The 16,797-nt window shown below is 59.8% G+C and overlaps 1 protein-coding gene across 1 annotated transcript in view; it reads left to right on the forward strand.

The window, feature by feature from the left end:
• Positions 1-16,797, forward strand: part of STK32C (serine/threonine kinase 32C) — a 68,006-nt gene that overhangs the window by 28,210 nt on the left and 22,999 nt on the right. Inside the window, exon 2 of the mRNA XM_032882055.1 lies at positions 11,385-11,440. Within this exon, the coding sequence (XP_032737946.1) occupies positions 11,385-11,440 (56 nt within the window). The remainder of the gene's footprint in view (positions 1-11,384; positions 11,441-16,797) is intronic.

A 16,797-nucleotide genomic window follows, 5' to 3' on the forward strand; every position in this document is an offset into this window, starting at 1 on the left:
GGGACTGGATTCTGACCCACTGCTCTGTCTGCTGGTGGCCATGGCCAGTCACTGAGCGGCTCTGAACCCCCGTTTCCTGCACTCATGCGGGGAGTAGCTCTGTCCTGCAGTGTCACTGTCTGGATACGTAAAACACCCCCTCTGCATACCAGCCATCATCTCTTTTGGATGTATTTGTACGGGGGAGGGGTGTGATTACGGTAAGATGCAGAGACCCAAAGCCTGGAGACACGTGGTTGCCCCTGGAACCAGGACCCCCAGGACAGAACCCACTGTGCTTTCCCAGGAAGCTCCCTCTGGCTCTGCTCTGGGCAGCCCCTTGGCCCCAGGGGCCAAGCTGCTTCCGTCGGCCTGGACTAGTTTTGCCCGTCCTCGGACCTGTGTGGTGGAGCCGTACGGTGCGTGCGCCTTTAAAGCCGGCTTTCGTTGAATGCAGTGTTCTGGGGTTCATCTGTGTCCGTGCGGGTCAGTAGTTGACTCTTTGCACAAGAACACTGCTGAGGAGCCTTGGGTGGTGATATAACAGAGTCCCCATCCGCTCTCCTGTGGGGGACCTTTGGTTGTCTCCGGTATGTGGCGTTATGGATAAGGTTGCCGAGAACGGCGCTGCGGACACGTCTGTTTGGTTTCTCCCGGGAAATGGCTGGGAAGGCGGCGTCCAGCGGTGCATGGTAAGAGCGCCTGCGCGCCCGTGGGAGGCGGCCGAGGGGCCGGCGCAGTCCATCCGCACCAGCAGCAGGGGGCTGAGCCGCTCACGTGCGTGCCGACACTTGGGGTTGTCAGTCTAGCGCACGGGCTGTGCTTTGGGCTGTGATGGACCCTGTTGGATTGGAGGTGCAGACCCCCGGTGAATGCTGATGCTTGGCCTCTCCTGTGCTCGCTGGCCTCTCCTCCGTCCCCCTCTCTGAACATCCAGCCAAGGCTTCTCATTTCACACTGGCAGTCATTCTCTTACGGGTTGGCAGGAGTTGTTTACACAACCTGGCTGCAAGCCCTTGCTTGGACGTGTGTGTCTGCACACATTGCTCCTGTGTTCCTGTGTCTGACTTCTTATGCCTTCGCAGTAGCTTTTGGAGAGCAGACGTTTTTAATTGGGATGAAGCACGGTTCATTCACTTCCCTGTGGCTGGTGTTTCTGGCGTCACGTCTGAGGAATCTTTGCCTTGCTTCAGGTTGCAAAAATGTTTGCTCTTCCAGGAACTGTTTCATGTGTATGTTTGCGGTCCGCCTAGAATGGGTTGCTGGGCATAGCATGGGGGGGCACAGTTAGGAGTTGTCCTCATGGATACTCATGGTGAAAGGCCCACATTGTTGCACAGACTTCGTCGGCACCTTTGGGAAAACTAGTATGTGGTGACCCGTCTCTCGCATTGCCCTGCACCTGTCCCCATACTGCACCCCACTGTCCTGATTACTGTACCTTTACGTTAAGACTTAAAACCAGGGGCGCCTGGGTGGCTCAGTGAGTTAATAGGCCTCTGCTTTCGGCTCAGGTCATGATCTCAGGGTCCTGGGATCGAGCCCCGCATCGGGCTCTCTGTTTAGCAGAGAGCCTGCTTCCCCCTCTCTCTCTGCCTGCTGCTCTGCCTACCTGTGATCTCTGTCTGTCAAATAGATAAATAGGATCTTTAAAAAAAAAATAAATAAAAAAAAAAAGACTTAAAATCAGGTAATGCAAGTCCTCCAACTTTGCTTTTTTTTTTTTTTTTTAGGATTTTTAAAACTATTCTAGGTCATTTCCGTTTCCATCTAAATTTTCGTGTCTGCCCACCCATTTCTAACAAAGAAAACCTAACTAGGGCTTTGACCGGAATCCCACTGACTCTATAGACACCTTTGGAAAGAAGGAGCCACCTCCTGCCCACAGTGCCAACCCGGGACCTGGGGCCCCTCTCCGCTTATGTGGGTCCTCCATGATTCCTGTGTTTCAGGGTTTCATGTGTGGGTCTTGCACATCCTTCTTAGTCATATTCCTGCATATGTAATGACCTTGGTACAAGGGCGATTTGGAAAATCTCATTTTTCAGTAGTTTGTTGATATTATATTCGAAATCCAAAAAACTTTAGGTATAGACCACGTATCATGTGACCTTGCTAATTCACGTGTTAGCTCGGATGCGGCCTGTCCAGTCCTCAGGACCTTTTCCGTGGACTGCTATGCAGTCTTTTCCATTCTTTATTTTTAGCTGCTTCTCCTAAGCCTTTGGCCAGGGCAGCACAGCACTAGACAAAATGATGAGTATGGGCAGCCTCACCATGTTCCCGGCTTGGAGGAAGTGTTCTCTTGCCACAGTTAAACGTGGTCTCAGCTGCAGACGGTCGGGTGTCCCGTCTGACCATTGGAAGGTTCTGTTCTTGTTCACAGAGAGCCCTCATCACAAACGCACGTGTGTTTTGTCAAGTGCATCTCCCACATCTACTGAGGGGGTCCTGGGTTCCTTCTCATCCTCTTGTTGCAAGGACTGTGAGCCATTGGTTTCTAGAGTTGAACCAACCTTGCATTCCTGGCATGGACCTCATCAGTTGCAGTGTGTTATATTTTTTATACTGCTGCTAACTTGCTAATATTTTGTTAAGGGATTTTGCATGCATGCTCTGAGGAAATATTGGTCTGTAACTTTCTTCTGTAATAGCCTTATCAGGCCTTGCTGTCGGAAAAACATTGATCTCATAAAACAAGTCAGAAGGTGCTTAATTTCTCTGTTTTCTAAATGAGTTTGTGTGAGATCGGTATTGTTTCTTCCTTAAAAAGTTGAAAGAATTCACCAGTGAAGCCATCTGGGCTGGAGATCTTTTCTGGAGGGTGGATTTTGATTATGAATACATTATTTCAGAAAAAGCAGACCTGAGACTGTTCAGGTGGTGTGTTCTGTCTGTATTAGTTTCATAAATTGTGTATTTCAAGGAATCTCTCCATTTTGTCCACATAATATAATCTATTGACATAAAGTTAGTTGTTCATGATCTTTCTAATTATCCTTTAGATGCGTGTGGGGTCCATAATGACATGATCTTTGTAAAATTCTTAATGTTTGTGTTTTCTCTCTTTAAAAAAAAAACACAAACTGGTCTTGGGGCAACTGGGTGCCGCAGTTGGTTAAGCAACTGACTCTTGGTTTTGGGTCAGGTCATGAAGTCAGGGTCGTGGGATCGAGCCCCACATTAGGCTCGCAGCTTAGTGTGGGGTCAGCTTGTGGTTCTGTCTCTCCCCGTGCCTCTCCCCACTTTGCTTTCTCTCTCTCTCTTTTTTAAAATAATAGATAAACGAATCTTAAAAAAATCAGTCTTCCAAAGGTTTGTCAATGTTAGAAATCACAAAAATAACTTTCAGTTTTGTTGATATTCCTAGTCTGTCTCTCTGATTTCCTTCTTCCTACTCTAGATACACTTTGTTCTCTTCCACCGTCGTCTCTTGACACAGGCACGTCGAGCTGAAAACTTCTGACGCTGTGGCTTCTTCACCCGTGGTATGTCTTGTTCGCAGATGTGAATGTGCACACCAGCATGGCCCCAGGGCCACGGAGGACCGCAGAGAGCAGTAGGTAAACCCAGCACAGTAACAGATTTCCGTCTGTCTGTCCCTGTCGGGCCAGGTGGGCCCAGCCCCGCCAGGGAAGAGGACAGATGGACGTGACAGTGAGCAGTGGACATGTACTCAGTTCTGCTGCCAGTAACTGGGAAATGCATGTTTTTCTACAACAAGGAATGTTTATTAGAATTGAGCTTTCAAAAGTGAAATCAGAGAGCCTCCGTGGTTGGTCTGTGTGGTGGGAACCCTCGTCATCTTTGTGCCTGGGGTTCTTTTGCGGACAGATCACCCTGTTACCCATTCTGCAGGGTCGAGCATGTGGGGAATTTCCCGTTTGTGACTGTTCTGCATTTCTGAGCGTGCTGGCTGGTGGGCGCGTGTCTGTATTTGTGGGTGTGTCTCAGCCGGGCCCTGGGGTGCCCCGAGCTCTGCTTTACTCCCTTAGCAGTGTAGCCGAACTCCGGCGGCTCACGTCTTGCCAGCTCGCGTGGCCGGCTTCCCTGGCTCAGGCTGGTCTCTCGGATGTGGGGGCCGTCCCGCTCTCTCAGCCCTCTGCTCCCTGAGACGTCGCGCTGGCGTCCGTGTTGAGCTGGCACATGGGCATCTTTTGCGAGGTGCCTGTTCGTGAAGGTGACTGTTTTCTGTTGTTTTGTGTCTTTTTCTTACTGCCTCATGGAGTCGTTAAGACGCTCTGGGGTTGGTCAGAGACCTGCTGGGCTCTTGGGCTTTTCCACCTTCTGGCTGCTTCGTGGGTCACCTTGACCGCAGTGCATCTCTCACGGTGGATGCCTCCCCGGGCCGCCTCCTCCCTTCTCTCCCTCCTTCTTAGCTTGCTCCCTCGGGCCCTGCCCAATGCCACCGCGTCCAGTAGGGTCCCGGCCCACGTGCATTTCCTCGGGCGAGGCCAAAGTCCTGAACCGCATCTCCTGATTCTCCCACACGCAGTTCTCATCCGTGTCATGGACCCAGCCCCCGCCCGAGCTGCAACGCTGCCCACCGCCCCATCCTCGTGCTCCCTGCAGGGCACCCTCCAGCTGCATTTTGGGGCCATGATTCCCCTCCCTTTTGAAAACCCTTCTCACTAAGCAAGCCAGAACACAGTAAAACTTGGCCTCGCTGTACTTGAACTTCATAGCGAGACCATGGGCACTGCCTCCTGGGGCTCGCTGCAGGGTTCTGCGTGTCCGCCGACTTGTCCGGTGCGTCCGGCCATCTGGCCCATGGCTCAGGGAGTATGAGCTGGGCCTGGTCACACCAGCCCCTGGGTGCTCCCCTCCAGGTCTCACCCACGAGCCCATCCTCCTGCAGGCCCAGCAGCTGGCCTTGGGGCTGTGGGCTCTGGGGCAGGGAGGGATGTGCCGGGCCGGGGATTCCTGGGGGGCTGCAGATGGGGCTTCCTCAGCTCAGGCCTCTGTGGCCAGGAGTTCCACTTGGGCCTCTCAGGCAAGGCTGGGCTCGCGTGGCTGGGTTTGCGTGGTGGGTGTTTGACTTGGCAGCTATGGGTGCCGTCGGATGCCACAGTGTCAGCAGCAGCGAGCTGCCAAGCTCCCACACTATGCTGGCAACCTGGGCTCCAAGTCCTCAGGGCAGCTGACAGATACCCCAGAGCATGGGAGCCTCAACTTTGGGGCCTCTCCTGGAGCCAGAAAAGAGGCTGGGTTGGTAACAGGGGTGTCTCCCTTCTGGGCACCGCTGCTTGGTGGCCTGGGGACCCTGGCGCTCACGTGCTCCAGCCTCTGAGGCCTCTTCCCATGAGGCCCCTCTTTGTGGGGAAGGTGGCAGGGAGCACGGCAGGGCCATTATCCAAGCCCAGAGGCACACACAGGCAGATGGAAAGACAGACAGAGGGCCTGGGCTTTCTCTGGCCCTTGGCCTAGCCAAGCATTTCCCACCAAGTGTTGATCTTTAAGTTCTCTCCATGGAATCCCTCTGTTCCCCTGGGGACTTGGGACCCCCCGATTCCTCCACGGGCAGCCAGCCTTCTGGTGGACTCAAGCATGTGGCCAGAGCCCCTCTGGAGGGTAGCTGCGGCCAGCTCTGGGGCCAGCTCTGACTGTCTGCCCCCGGGTCAGACCTCGCTGGGACTGTCTGCACTCTGCTCCCTGGGCAGGCTGAGATGTTGCTGACACAGGCCTAGGGGGCAGCTGGTCCTGGCTTCACTCTGCCCCTTCCTTGGGGGCATGAGCATGAGTCTCTGTCGGAGCACCGGGGAGGCACATACATGCCAACCCCGGGGCACACACAGGCTGGGGTCTCCTGGCAGTGCCACAGAGTGAGAGGACAGAGCAGGGTCCAGTCAGCAGCTGGGCCAGGGGCCAGTTTGCTTGGCTGGGCAGAGCTGCCTCAGGGTTCAGGGCCCAGTTGCCTGTTTGTCCCCTTCCTTGCCCACCCCCACGCTGAGCCGCGGCAGCCTCCAACCAGCTCCTGAGTCCTGAGGCTGAACTGGGAGCTCCCAGGGTGTTATTGAGGGACTCAAGGCCGTCCCTGATGGTGGACCTGGGGCTAAGCACCCGGGACAGGGAGGGGCCAGGGGTGGGGGACCTTGAACAGCAGGACCTCACTGGGCACCCCCCGGGAGGCATGCCCCCCACAGCCACGGGAGGTGGCGGGAGCCTGTGCAGACAGCCTCCCCCGCAGGCCCTGGAGGGACGGGACCCCAGCCGGCAGAGATGCTCTGTCAATCTGGCTGTTGCCCTAATCTCCCGTTCATGAAGGCTGAGGACGCCGTTGTCAACAGCTCTGGACGTGGGAGCTGGCCCGACCCAGGATAAACCGTGTGGGTCTGGGGAGCTGTCACTGGAGGTGGTACGGGCTGAGGGTTTCCTGTAGGCAGACGTGCGGGCGGTCTCCTCTGCGGTCTAGCCTGGGGGTGGGAAGGCGCCAGGACTGCCTGGCTTCTGGCCTCCAGTCACTCAGGTCCCCAGGCACGTTCCTGGGCATGAGCAGAGGGACTGTTCAGGAACGTGAGCCCCCGAGGCCTCAGCATGGTCCCTGGGCTGGCGCCACGCCCTCATCATGTCTGTTCCTGAAGAGCCAGTGTGAGCATGTTGCCCCCCTCCCCGACCTTGGGCTGGGCACTGAGCTGGTGTCCCATGGCGGGGGGGATGGGGACGAGCGGGCACGGGCTGGATGTTGAGTGCTCAGAGGGCCCAGCACAGGCTTCCTGGAGAAGGGCCTGAGGGCTGAGCAGGTGCCCGGGAGGCAGCGGGGCACAGAAGTGTCCCAGGAGGAAGAAAGGGCAGGCTCTGAGGCCTGGGTCTTTGGGTTGGGGTGCTGGCTCCCCACAGTCCCGTCTCTTGTGTCCTGAGGGGCCCGTGGTCCTTCCCCAAGAGTTGGCCGATGCTCCCCAGCTCTTTCCTCGCCTGTAAGAAGGAGCGTCTCTTGCTGAGTGGCTCTGAGAACTGGCAGGGGTCGGGACATGGAGGGCTGGGCGCGGTGTCCAGCTCATGGTGTGAGCCGCTTGTGGGGTGAGCTGGTGGCCATGGAGGGCCCATGGCAGCCAGCAGGTTAGGGCCTCAGTGGTGTGCTGGAGGAGACCGTCTCGTGGCTACTCGCATAGCGGCAGGCCCGTGTGTCCTGCGGAGGCAGGGAGGGGACGGGTGCCGGCCTCAGCTGGACTGGATGATTTTCTGTGGGAGTTTTCTGGGTCATAGGTTGTTTGACAAATTGTCCTCAACTTCTGAATGAATTTCAGCTTCTTGTGACACTTGACTTATGATTGCAGCTTTCCAGATAAATCCCGACTTCCGGTATGGAATTCACCAAGGATGCGTGGAGGGCTGGGCCTGTCCTGGGGGAGGCAAGGGGGACAGGGAGGCGAGGGGGAAGGGACTTGTCCCGTGGCCATGGGCCAGTCACCTTCCCCACGGGGCCTACTGCCCAGGCCCTGGCGGCATGAGGATGTGGGCCGTGGGTGTCAGGAGCAAGCTGGCCCCCAGGTGGGCACGGGCTCCCCTCCCCTACCCCCGGCGCGGGCACCGTGTCCCCTGTAACAGCAGCGGTGACTCACGTAACAGCAGCTCTATTTTTACTCTCCCTGGGCTCACCTTCTGTCTTGCTTTCCTCGCTGGCGGCACCGGCTTTTGAAAGGGCTAAATTCCAAACCCAGAATCTCACGGGGACCCACGGCGCCCCTAAGACCTTGCTGTTGGGTCGCCCCTCTGCCCACTGAGGGTGAGTGCGGAGCTGGAGTCCGCAGTGCTCAGACATTACCTAACGCTGTCTTTGGATTCTGGGGCATCTGCACAAGGGTCACCCCTTGGCTTTGTCTGCCGCCGTGTATGGCGTGAGGCCAGCTTCCCACTCTGGGGGTGCCCTCCCCTCTCTCCCTCCAGCCACTCGTGTCCCAGTGGCCAAGCTGGAGGGTCAAGTCAGGTCGGGTCTTGGGGAAACCAGAATGATTTGCATGAGTCCCACTGGAACACGGCCGTGGGAGTGCTGACAGCACTCCCAGGAAAGCCCCTCCTCTCTCCCCGGGGGTGCTCTGTCCCCTCACGAAGCTCGGTAGCGGCAAAGAACCTCAGAAATCACGCCAGAGTCCCCGTGGGAGTTCTGTGTGGGCGCCGGACCTTACACCAGCACGTGGAGAGATGGTGCCAGGATCACTGGGCTTGGAGGTGATCCTGGGGCACACCAGCCGTCCTCGTGAAGGACCCAGCGGCCACTCCTCTACCTGGTCAGAGAGAATCAGGACCTCCCTCTGCTCCCCATCATTCGGCATCAAGATGACCTATTTTCTTTTTCTTAAAAAAACAATTTTTAAGGATTTTGTTGACTTACTTGAGACAGATAGAGAGAGAGAAAGAGAGCATGAGCAGGGAGAGAGGCGAGGCAGAGGGAGAAGCAGACCTCCCGCTGAGCCAGGACTTGATGGGGCTCGATCCCAGGACGCCGGGACCATGACCCAGGCTGAAGGCAGACGCTTCACCCTCTGAGCCCCCGGGTGCCCCAAGGTGACCTATTTTCATAGCAACGCCATGCTTTGTGATTGCCAACTAGGCAGCATAAAAGCCTTCCTTGAAGAATAAATATTCTTAGACCTTTGTGTTTTAAATATTCGTCTGTACCCGGGAGAGCACGGCAGGAGGGCTCTGGTGGGTGCTGAGCGCACAGCTGACCGCCTCCTGGAAGCAGGGCTCCCTCCTGCGGCGCTTGGGTTCCTGACAAGGCGGCGTAGAAGCCACAGGACCGTGGGGGCCACATTCCCTTCTCCTTCGGCCTGTGACGTCAGAGGTGTCTCGCGGCGGCGAGGGGAGGGGAGCATGTCCACGGCTCGCAGGGCGACGCGGATCCATGCAGGGGCGCAGCAGACGCTCTCCGCCAGCCACAGTCCGGGCACCCCCCGCTCACCTCCTCATCTCTGGGCCCAGACCTCCTGGGAAATAGCACCCCCGCCGCTTTATTTCCTCCCGGGCACCATGTTTGTTTGCTGGTTCCCCACAATAGAGGGCCCCACTCTGGGCGGTCGCCTCGCTGCCCTCCCCCGGGTCAGGCCCAGCCTGTGGTTGTCGCCTCTGACCTTGGCTCACGCAGCGGGGCCCCGTGTCCCGTGCAGACCTACAGCCAGAGTCCTCAGTCAGACGGCGCCGAGGCCCAGGCCGGAAGGGCCCGAGAGAAGCAGAGCCTCGTCTGTAAGATGGGGTGTCCAGGGGCACCCCAGGAGCCATGTGCAGGGCAGCAGGGCACCATAAGCCTGCAGGTCTGCCTGGGACGGACGGGTGGTTGGTGGACGGGAGGGTGGACGCGTGCAGGACCCCGGGGTGCTGACCTCCGTCTGTGAGGAGCACTGGGTGTGCAGGCCGGACGGCGGCTTGACCCCCAGGACTTGAGCTCAAGGTCACAGGGAGCTGGACCTGAGGCGTTGCGCCCAACTTGTGTCCACAGGCCCCCGGACGCATGCCCTCCAGCCTCGGAGCAGGGTCGCTGTGTGTGTCCGGGAGAGCCTTGCTCACAGCTTCCGGCCGCCGTGGGACTCACACCCTGCCCAGTCCTGGGCCTGCCTGGGGCTCCTCCCGGCTCACTGGTCTCCCGGTGGCCCGCAGCTACGTGTGGGATTTCCGTCCCGCCAAGGTCTCCCCTGTGAAGCTTCCAGGTGGCCGACACGGTGCCCTGACAGCCGTCCGGGAGTCCCATTCTGTGCCCTCTCCCGCCCTGGGGTCTCAGGAAGTGGGGATGGTTGTGCCCCAAGCCACAGGCTCCGTGCAGTGGGGTGCACGCTCTCCCTTCCCATTCCTGGAAGCAGGCACAGGAGAGGCCACGGGGCCAGCCGGCGTGGACCACTTCCGTGCCTGGCCAACCTCCGCCCGCCTCTTTCCCCCAGATTCCCTGTGCTATCCTCACTCTCCAGGGAGTGAGAGTGGAGTGGGGGGCACGGTGTGGATTTCCTCTGCTCCTGACCTACTGTTTAACACACACTCTGCTCCCATCCTCTCCATCCACTGGGAAGTCCGGAGTCCCGCGTCTGCCTTTCTCTGAGCTCCGTGATTGCCGTGGCTGAGCCCCCGGCTAACCTCAGCGCTGTGCTGGCACTGGGGGGAGGGTGCCTGACCCTAATACCCTCCCTTCCACTCCTAGGCGGGCCCTCCCACGCCACGCGCTGGGCCACGCACACAGGTGCCCCTTGCAGGCTCCACGCGCCATTCTCCGTGTGGCACGCCAGGGCCCTCGTCGCCCCCCCCACCGCCCCAGGGAGCAGCCCAGACTGCACTGACTGCAGGGTCGTGGGTGTCCAGGGCCCGGGGCGTCTCACGAGTGCCCAGGACCCACCTCTGGAAGTGGAGCCGGGCTCAACGGGTACTGCAAAACCCAAAGCGAGAGAACAGAGCTGTGAGCCATGGAGCAACCTGTCACTGTAGGGGGCTCTGACCGGGGCGGGGGGGCCACAGGCTTGGGGGGACACAGGCCTGGAGGTAACAGACCTTGGGGGGGCCCAGGTCTGGGGGGGGGCCCAGACCTGAGGACAGGGACTTGGGAGGGTTCAGACCTGGGGCACAGGTGGGGCCATCTGGCGGCGTGATAGTCAGCTGGGGGAGCCGCGTCCTGGGGGGCGGGCAGGTGTGGGAAGCAAGGCTGGTCCAAGCTGCCTGGGGCACTGAGATGCCCGTGGGAAGGAAACCAGTGGAGGGCAGCTCACATGTCAGGTTCAGAGTGAAGCGGGAGTCCTAGAGCCCGTCCGAACTGCTCTCACTCACAGATGCCCACCCCCGAGCACCGCGTGTGCGTGGCCTGTGTGCGTGGCCTGTGTGCGTGGCGGGGAGCATCTTCCTTGAGGACCGTGTCAGTTAGTAAAGCTGTCATTTCCAACGACCCCTTTCTCTGGGAGGGGCTTGTGTCTGGGGGAAGTTAATGGAAGTCAGGATTCGGGTGGTTTCCCACAGGCCTGGGGACTGCCCTTCAGAAAGTGCCCATTATTCGTCCCGGGGCCGTGGCAGGCTCTCCCGTAGCTCACCCTGTGAACCCCACGGGAGACTCAGCGGGAGGGTGGGGGGCAGGCTCCGGGCTTCCTGCGTGGGGGACAGCTCAGGATGGGGGTGTCTAGGTGCCTGGGACTAAAGGGCACACCCTGTCCTCTGCGTGGTCTGTGGGCGGGTTGGCCTGGCCTTGCAAGGAGCTCGGGAAGAGGGACAGACAGCATGGCCCCCAGGACCCACCTCTCAGCCTTGGCTCAGGCCGTCCCTGCTTTACACACAAGCCTGAGCTGAGCCTCCCGCCGGCACCAGAACCCACTTCCGGGGTGCAGGGGAGGGCTCCCTGCAGTGGTGGGGGGCAGCCCCTGGACGGCAGCTCCACTGGGGGCTGGTGGAGGGCCCTGGGCCTTCCTGCCAGCTCACCTGGTGTATCTCTGTTTTTTCTGCAGTGAACTTCGACCACTTCCAGATCCTTCGGGCCATCGGAAAGGGCAGCTTCGGGAAGGTAAGACAAAGCCAGCAAGGAGGCCATGGTAGGACCGTCCCCGCAGCCCACCGGCTCTGGGAGGCCGGGACCCCCACGTCTGTCGGTGGGGGATGTGGACAGGCTGGCAACGAGGGGGGTCAGAGTGGGGTATCAGCCTCGCTCAGGAGCACTGGGGTCTTCTGTCCAGGTCTTTGCGGGTCTCTAACGCGGCTGGGAGCTGACGGTGCAGATGGCACAGCTGTGGGGCTTTGTGGGACCAAGACCCCGACGCCCCCTCACTTGAGACTCTGACGCCCGCTCCGCGGTGGGGCCACTTTCCTCAGAGGCGGGAGCCCACTCAAGGCCACACAGGAAGTGCCTTAGAAGCACCTGGGGGGGAGTGGCCACGGATATTCAGTGTCCCGGAGCCGCTGTGACCCTCTGACGTCAGGCTGCTCCTGCAGGGGTGCGGGGGAAAGGGCGGACAGTGCAGCTGAGCCCGTGTCCTCATCCTGGCCGCTGCGCCGCCGGAGACGTCTCCCTGTTCCTTTCGTTCTCTCTTGTCCACATCTAACTTCCTGATTGCTGCCTTGTAGCATCTCGAGATTGGGGGTAATTATAACTCAAAGAGGCTTAACGAGCACTCTGAGAAGTTTAAAATTAGCTCTCGGGACTCGGCCTTGTGGGCCTGCTGTAGATGGGTCACTTCTGGGTGGAGAGTTTCTTCGGAGCAGAGGAGGAGGCTTGGCAGAGGAGGCCTTGGTTCCCCTCTCCATGCAGCTGCGTCTGGACACCCAGCCTTGGGTCCCCCAGGCCTGGGAAATTATAAACCGAAGCAATGACCTCCTTCGCAGGAACCCATTCAAACACTCCGTTAAGGAGAGTACTTTTAAGATCTGCTGGTTGAGTTGCCCCCTGCCCTCCCTGCTTCTCCCAATCGACTGTAAATTCTGTCTGCTGGGGTTCCAGAGGGCGTGGGGAAGGTCGAGGGGCAGACAGGGTGGGTCTTAGGTTAAGGTCAGGCGTTGCAGGGCATCAGCCCTCACCAGGTTTCAGGAGGAGCGGCGTGTATGGGGAGACATGGAGGATGAGCACTGTTGGGGGCTGACCTGGGGCAGCCACTTCTCTGTCCCCTGCCTCCTCCCATCCCTGTCGTCCCCCTCAGGCTCCTTCTGCACTGCTAGGCGGCACACACGCCCCCGCTGCCGTGTCTGCAGAACCCCAGGATTCTGGGTTCTCTGACCAGTTCTAGCTTTGAAAAGCCAGCTGGCCGCAGGTCGCGGAGACGGGGCTCTGCAGAGCGGTGGTGCGCCGGCAAGGTCCTGCTGAGACTTCTGCCTCACACACGAGCTGCTTTGGAATGGCTCCCTACGAGGCCTCCTAATGAGGCCCGCAGGGTCTCTGGGCTGTAGTCCCAGGGCATCTTAATGTGGAGAAGCCAAGGGCCTGTCACTGACCTGGGCTCTGGGCCTTCCAGCTGCTCTTGGTGGCTGGAGCAGTGACCCCGGTGCAGAAGCTCCCCAGGACTCAGAAGGCCAGCTCCAAGTGTGTGTGGCTGAGCCTGTAAGTGCCCGTTTGTGGCCTTACTTGAGATGTGTGTGTGCAGCCATCCATGCCTGACAGCACAGTGAACCCTCTGTGGGGTTCACTCTCTACGGACGACTGGGTCGAGCAGCTGTAAACACCCCGAGTTCACTGATGCCCCCACTTCACGATGGGAGGCAAAGTGGGACAGGACCAGCTCTTCCCAGCAAGGGCTGCTTCCCAGGTGGCTGCCCTGCCCTTTGGGGGCGCCTTTGTGACCGCCCTTGGCTCCCTGACAGCCACTCCCAAGCTTGCTGTTTACTGGCCCTTGGGTACAAAGTCTGCTTAGTGTTTTCGGTTTTTCCGGGTTTTTGTTGTTGTTTTGCTGTTGTCGTGAAGTCACACACGGTTGTAATCACCTGGAGGTGCACGGCTCCGGATTGCTGAGCGACCCCCACGTCCTTGTCTCCAGACTCCCTTGTCTTGTAACACTGGAGCTCTGCCCCCATTAAACGCCCCTCCCCTCCCTCCCAGTCCCCCATTCCTGAGAAACCACGGCCCGGGTAGATGGCTTTGTTTTGCAGAGCAGAGTGGAAGCTGGTGCTGGCAGCTCAGGTGTGTGCCGAGAACGCCGTCCCCACTGGCTTGCAGGTGGAGGGCCCTTGTGCTTGGTTCTTCTGACCAGGCCAGGAATGGGAGGGGGCGTGTCTCAGTGCAGGAGGCTCCTCCCCGCTGGCTCCCGTGACTGGGCTGGGGGCTGGGGGTGTTGTTCCCAAGATGCCTGAGCCCATTGTAAGCCCAGCAGTGGGCCTCACTCCTGTGGGGCAGGGGAGCGGGCGGGGCGGGCGAGCGGGCGCGGGGCAGGGGAGCGGGCGCGGGACAAGGGAGCGGGCGGGGCAGGTGGAGGCCTCCGCGGTGACGACTGTGACCGCCCTTGGCAGGCGCCGTACGCCGCTGCCTGGGGCCTCGGGTCGCAAGTGACACTCGACCCCAGTGACCACGGAGGGTGACAGGCGGATGTGCGGGTACAGCGCCGGGAGGGGAAGGGCTGCGGCCGCTCCTGCGCCGCGGGGTCCGGCCGGGCCGCCCTCACCAGCCGCCGTAGGTCTCCGCCGCGCACGCCGCCGTCTGACTGGCCGGCTGCGACCAGGTGCTCCGGCCCCGCCCAGTCACGCGGGAAGCTGCACTCGGATTGGCCCGAGCGGGTCATGTGACCAGGATCGTGGCCGGGCGGGAGGGCGGCGCCCGGGCCGCTGCCGGCGCGGGGACCCGCGTTTTGGTCTCTCCGGGCTGGAGGTGCAGCGCCGTCCTCTGGTCCTGCGGGGCTCTGGGCCTCCGGGCAAGGGGAGGTCCTGCTTCCCCGCTGCCCTTTCCGGCGGCGGGCGCGGCGCCCTCCCCGGGGGAGCCTGCGGGGTGCGCCCCCGACCGTCCCCGGCCGCCCCCGACCGTCCTCTCCGCTCCCGTCCCGGCCTCCCCATTCCTGTCCCCAGATGCCCCCTCCCTGTCCCCAGACGCCCCTTCCCTGCCTTCTCTCTGTCCCCAGCCGCCCCCATCTTTGCCCACAGCCTCCCCCTCTCTGTCCCCAGATGCCCCCTCCATGTCCCCAGACGCCCCTTCCCTGCCCCCTCTCTGTCCCCAGCCATCTCCTCACCACCAGCTCAGCTCTCGGCGCCCTTGTCTGACCTGTGACTAACGAGTACATTTACAGCCAGCGCAGATGAACACTGTTCTGGAAAATAACCTTTACCCACCTGGAATTTAACTGACTCACAAGCCCCCTGCCCCTGGCCCGCCCCATCCAGCTGTGCTCCTTCCTGCCCTCCAGCCCCCACCCTCTTCCAAGAAGCCCACTGTCCTCATACTTGTTTTTCCATTTGAACTTTTACATAAGTGTTGTCACAATCAAGACAAAATCATGAAATTTGGGTAGGAACTACATTTAAAGATTAAGAGAAAGTTGCTAACTTACCCAACTAGGGCTGTAGGGCTTCTTCATTGAAATGTTACATTTTTGGTCATTTTTGGTGTTATGTTTATTATCTTGTTCTTGGAGTTACTGCATGTTAAGCTGTTGCGCACATTATCTTTGTTACTGTTAACGGAAGATTTTATTTTCTAGTGTTCCAGTTTATTGGAAAATGGTGATATCTGTCACCCTGCCAACCCCCGAGGCCGCTGTAGCTGCTGTGACCCGGGGACCTGGTTGGTCACTGGCTGTGGCTGTTGCTCCCAGCCTGGGCAGCCCTGTGGCAGGTGTGGCCAGTGGGTGGGGTTCTGGCTTTGCCAACCTGAATGTCCTCCTTGCTGGAAGATACAGGCTCCCAGTGATGCTATCCACGGGGCAGAGTCTGGGTCTCCATTTGGGACAGGGGTGTGCAGAGCCTCCTCACGGGGGCAACTGGTCAGGCTGGACCATCAGGAAGCAAAGATTAAGGCAGTAGAAGGACACAGCCCTTTAGGAAGCAAAGGCTTGTCAGTCGGGGGTGGGTGTCCCCTTGTGAGTCCAGAGTCCCTGACCTGGATGCGTTTTCCAGAGACGTGACAGGCTTTTGCACGGTGGGCACAGTGGGGTGTTTGAGCGGGAAGGTCCTGGCCCTCGTCGTGCACCCCAGCCCCTCTCTGCCCCTGTGGCTTGGTCCTGCCTCGGCAGGTTTCTGCCCTTTCTAGGCCAGGCCTCCTCCCGCTAGCTGCCCTGAGTGCCCTGTACCCCAGGGCACCCCCTTCCTCTCTGCACCTACAGAAAGAGGGCTGTTGCTCACACAGAGCCTTCTGGGGGTGCCCGCTGCTGTGCGTTTGCCGGTAGGTGGGCCTGGCCGCCTTCTGTTCCCCTACCCAGCTCAGACCTGTCAGGAGCCGTGGGTTCCGAATTAGGGTGCTCACTGTGAGATCCGGCAGATATGGGGCTTTTATCCAGCTGTGAGGCCTGGGGACCCTTTTCCCTTCCCGCAGGTCTGGCTCTTGTAGGAGCACTGACTGAGCTGTTATTTGGGGTGGGCGGGGAGGTTCGGACCAGCATGTCTTGTTTCTCTCCAGTTTATGGGGGAAAAGCTAAGATAATTGGGGTACAGTGTGCCTTGGCCGAAGACCCCAACAACTGAGGGAGCTCCTGAGCCCCTTGTGACTACCAGATCTCAGAAGGACCTTGGAGATGAGGTGGGAGGGGGCGGCGGGGGCCGGTGCAGCAAGTGCAGTCCTGGGGCTCAGGGCCTCAATTCTTTCCTGGTGGACCCTGCTTGTTGAGGACACCCAGCCGTTGCCATGGAAACACCTCAGAGGCAGCAAAGGGCGACCTGCCCAGCACCTGGGGGCAGCATCTGCAGTTAACGGGGGGCCCTTCTGGGGTTTCGCCCTCAGTAGTGGCAGGAACGCGGTGGGCGTGGGGACGGCGCAGCTGTGGCCGAGGGCTCAGAGCTGTTGTGTCCTGCCAGCTCCTGGAGCAGGCTCACGGCCCCTACTGAGACGTCCGGACACCCGGTCTGCACTCTGGACCTTACAGGCCCATGCCTCCGTGCCCTTGTTCCCATCATGTGCTTTACTGTGGCCTGACCATGCCAGTCGCCTTGGGGAACCCTGGGAAGGAGCATTGCTGGAGGCCGGCCTAGCGACTGTCACCAGAATTCATGGTGTCCAGTCGCGTCGGCAGGGGCCCGCGGCTGGTGGCCTGGTGCCGGTCACCCTTAGGCAGGGCAGCCTGTGGGCCCGCATACACCCAGGCCCTGGGTTTTCCCACAAGGCTCCATCCTTGTAGCCACACAAATGGTGCAAATGACCCTTGGCAGGGAAGAGCCTCCCCCATCCCAGGGAAGCCCATGCGCACACGCACACACGCGTGCGCACACACACCTGCCCTGATCACCCACGCGCATACACAC

The sequence above is a fragment of the Lontra canadensis genome, unplaced genomic scaffold (assembly GCF_010015895.1).
Source record: "Lontra canadensis isolate GAN:19392208 unplaced genomic scaffold, GSC_riverotter_1.0 scaffold79, whole genome shotgun sequence".
Taxonomy (NCBI): Eukaryota; Metazoa; Chordata; class Mammalia; order Carnivora; family Mustelidae; genus Lontra; species Lontra canadensis.